Consider the following 2,406-nt stretch of genomic DNA (forward strand, 5'->3'; position numbering starts at 1 on the left):
TAATCCATACATTTAACCCCTTCCAGTATCACAATTCCACCACAGTGAAAGCCAAAGCAGAACTGTGATGTTAAGCCATGAATTAACTTGTAACAGGAAACGCTCATACTGCTATGGCTGTCAATGACAGAAATCATCCACACAGAATAAAACAACAATGTTGGCATTTTAACACATGAATTATCTAGCAGTACAACAAAAACAACAACAATATTGACATTCTAATACACACATTATTTAGCAATACAACAAGGTGCACCCCCCCCCGGCTGTTGATAGCACAGATACATGCCACAGGGGAGAAAATAACAACAGAACAGACAAAAAGACAATCAAACCTGAGATATGCTAACATCATGGGCCTGCACTACACAAATGGTTCAACATACCTAGAACTAAGCCAGGATAAGTAACCCGGGGTTGATAAAACCTGGCTATGCTAACACCATAGGCCTACAAACATAGTTCGACCTACCTAGAACTAACCCAGGGTAGGTAAAGCGGGGTTGATAAAACCTGGCTATCTTGAGTGTATCCTCATCGTATGTTTGTTCAGATTACTCTTATTATTAAAACACTGTCCACATTGAGAGCACTCAAATGGCTTTTCTCCTGAATGGATGATCTGGTGGGTTTTGAGATAACCCCTTTCCCTAAAGCTCTTTCCACATTGAGAGCACACATATGGCCTTTCCCCTGAATGGATCCTCTGGTGCTTTTTCAGAGTACCTATTTGATTGAATCTCTTTCCACATTGAGAGCATTCAAATGGCTTCTCCACTGAATGGATCACCTGGTGGGTTTTGAGATGGTTTGTTTGATTGAAGCTCTTTCCACAGTGTGAGCACTCAAATGGCTTTTCCCCTGAATGGATCCTCTGGTGAACCAGAAGTTTCCCCTTTTCCCTAAAAGTCTTTCCACATTGAGAACACTCAAATGGCATTTCCCTTGAATGCATCACCTGGTGTTTCTTCAGATTGCTTTTTCGACTGAATCTTTTCCCACATTGAGAACACTGGAATGGCTTCTCCCCTGAATGTATCATCTGGTGGTTCTTCAGACTGCTTTTTCGACTGAATCTTTTCCCACATTGAGAACACTGGAATGGCTTCTCCCCTGAATGTATCATCTGGTGTTTCTTCAGATTGCATTTTCGACTGAATCTTTTCCCACATTGAGAACACTGGAATGGCTTCTCCCCTGAATGCATCACCTTGTTTTTCTTCAGAGCGCTCATACGAGAGAAATTCCTTTCACAATCAGAGCATTGAAATATTTGATTTTGCTTTTTCTTGGTGTGTTCACGTTCCTGTTTTTTCTGTCTTCCCATGATCCTTTGAGTATCATCTAAACATACATAAGAAGCATTGTTAAGGCAAATGCTTTGTTTAGTTTAACTATTGCATGTTTTGTCTGGAGCCATACATATGTGATATGTTTATGGGACCCCGTATTGAGATCCTGGTCTACAGAATAAATAAACTAAATATATTTATTGTAATATTGTGATGTAGTGATTTTGCAAGGATAAAAACTTAAAGGAACAGACCACCCTTTTTTGATTTTCACATATTTGCAGTATTTACTAGCATTATTCATGAATGTGCATATCATTTTCGTCCATGTGTTTGCATTGTCTCGTTCAACAGTATAGCCAAATTAAGCATAGCAATGCAAGTCTGGTACAAAATCAAAAATCATCAAATGTACTTATAATTCACAGCAATTTGATTCCGGCCAGTGACTACTTGTGGCTTGATGCCAAAGATACCAGTTACTTCCAGTGATTATGCTAAGCTATGCTAATAATTTTGATCCAATAAATCTAAGTACTGAAAGCACTGAGAAGAAAATGATATGCACATTCATGAATAATGCTTGGAAATACTGCAAATACGTGTATGTGAACATCAAAAAAATGGTGGTGTGTTCCTTTAAGGGTATGAAAACACACCACAGATGGGGCAAACCAATACATTCTATAGATTTGTACCAACTTGACTTACTTTTTCCAGATGGCTCATCTTCACTATGGCCAACATCCCGCTCCTCTTTAGGATTTACAGTGCTCCCAAAGTCTTGGTCAGTAGGAGAAATTTCCTTCTTAATGTCTTGCTCCACTTTAGGCTTCTCATCCAGTGTTTGATTTGCCAGTAAGTACGTCTGGAGGAAGTCATCGAATTCCTCATCTTGGGGCTCCTCTTTAACTGATTCTAGTGGCTGCAATGCCATTTTAGACTGTAGGTCTGTGTGAACCACCTGTAGTCTAGTTCATGGAAAAGTGTGGCCAAGCACGTCCAAATGTCCTGCTCAATGTAACGCGATACCCATCAACTTCAGCGGAATATAGAATTATTCTATGAAAGTCAATGCAGCTCCTCTCCTCAGTGACTTGTCCACCATGAG

The 2,406-nt window shown here is 39.8% G+C and overlaps 1 protein-coding gene across 1 annotated transcript; it reads right to left on the reverse strand.

The window, feature by feature from the left end:
- Window positions 1-2,406, reverse strand: LOC134443998 (gastrula zinc finger protein XlCGF8.2DB-like). Its single transcript, XM_063193491.1, has 2 exons — window positions 2,007-2,406; window positions 1-1,347 (listed from the first exon to the last, which is right to left on the reverse strand). The coding sequence occupies exons 1-2, from the start codon at window positions 2,230-2,232 to the stop codon at window positions 521-523; spliced, it is 1,053 nt and encodes a 350-aa protein (XP_063049561.1). The 5' UTR covers window positions 2,233-2,406; the 3' UTR covers window positions 1-520.

The sequence above is a fragment of the Engraulis encrasicolus genome, unplaced genomic scaffold (assembly GCF_034702125.1).
Source record: "Engraulis encrasicolus isolate BLACKSEA-1 unplaced genomic scaffold, IST_EnEncr_1.0 scaffold_41_np1212, whole genome shotgun sequence".
Classification (NCBI taxonomy): Eukaryota; Metazoa; Chordata; class Actinopteri; order Clupeiformes; family Engraulidae; genus Engraulis; species Engraulis encrasicolus.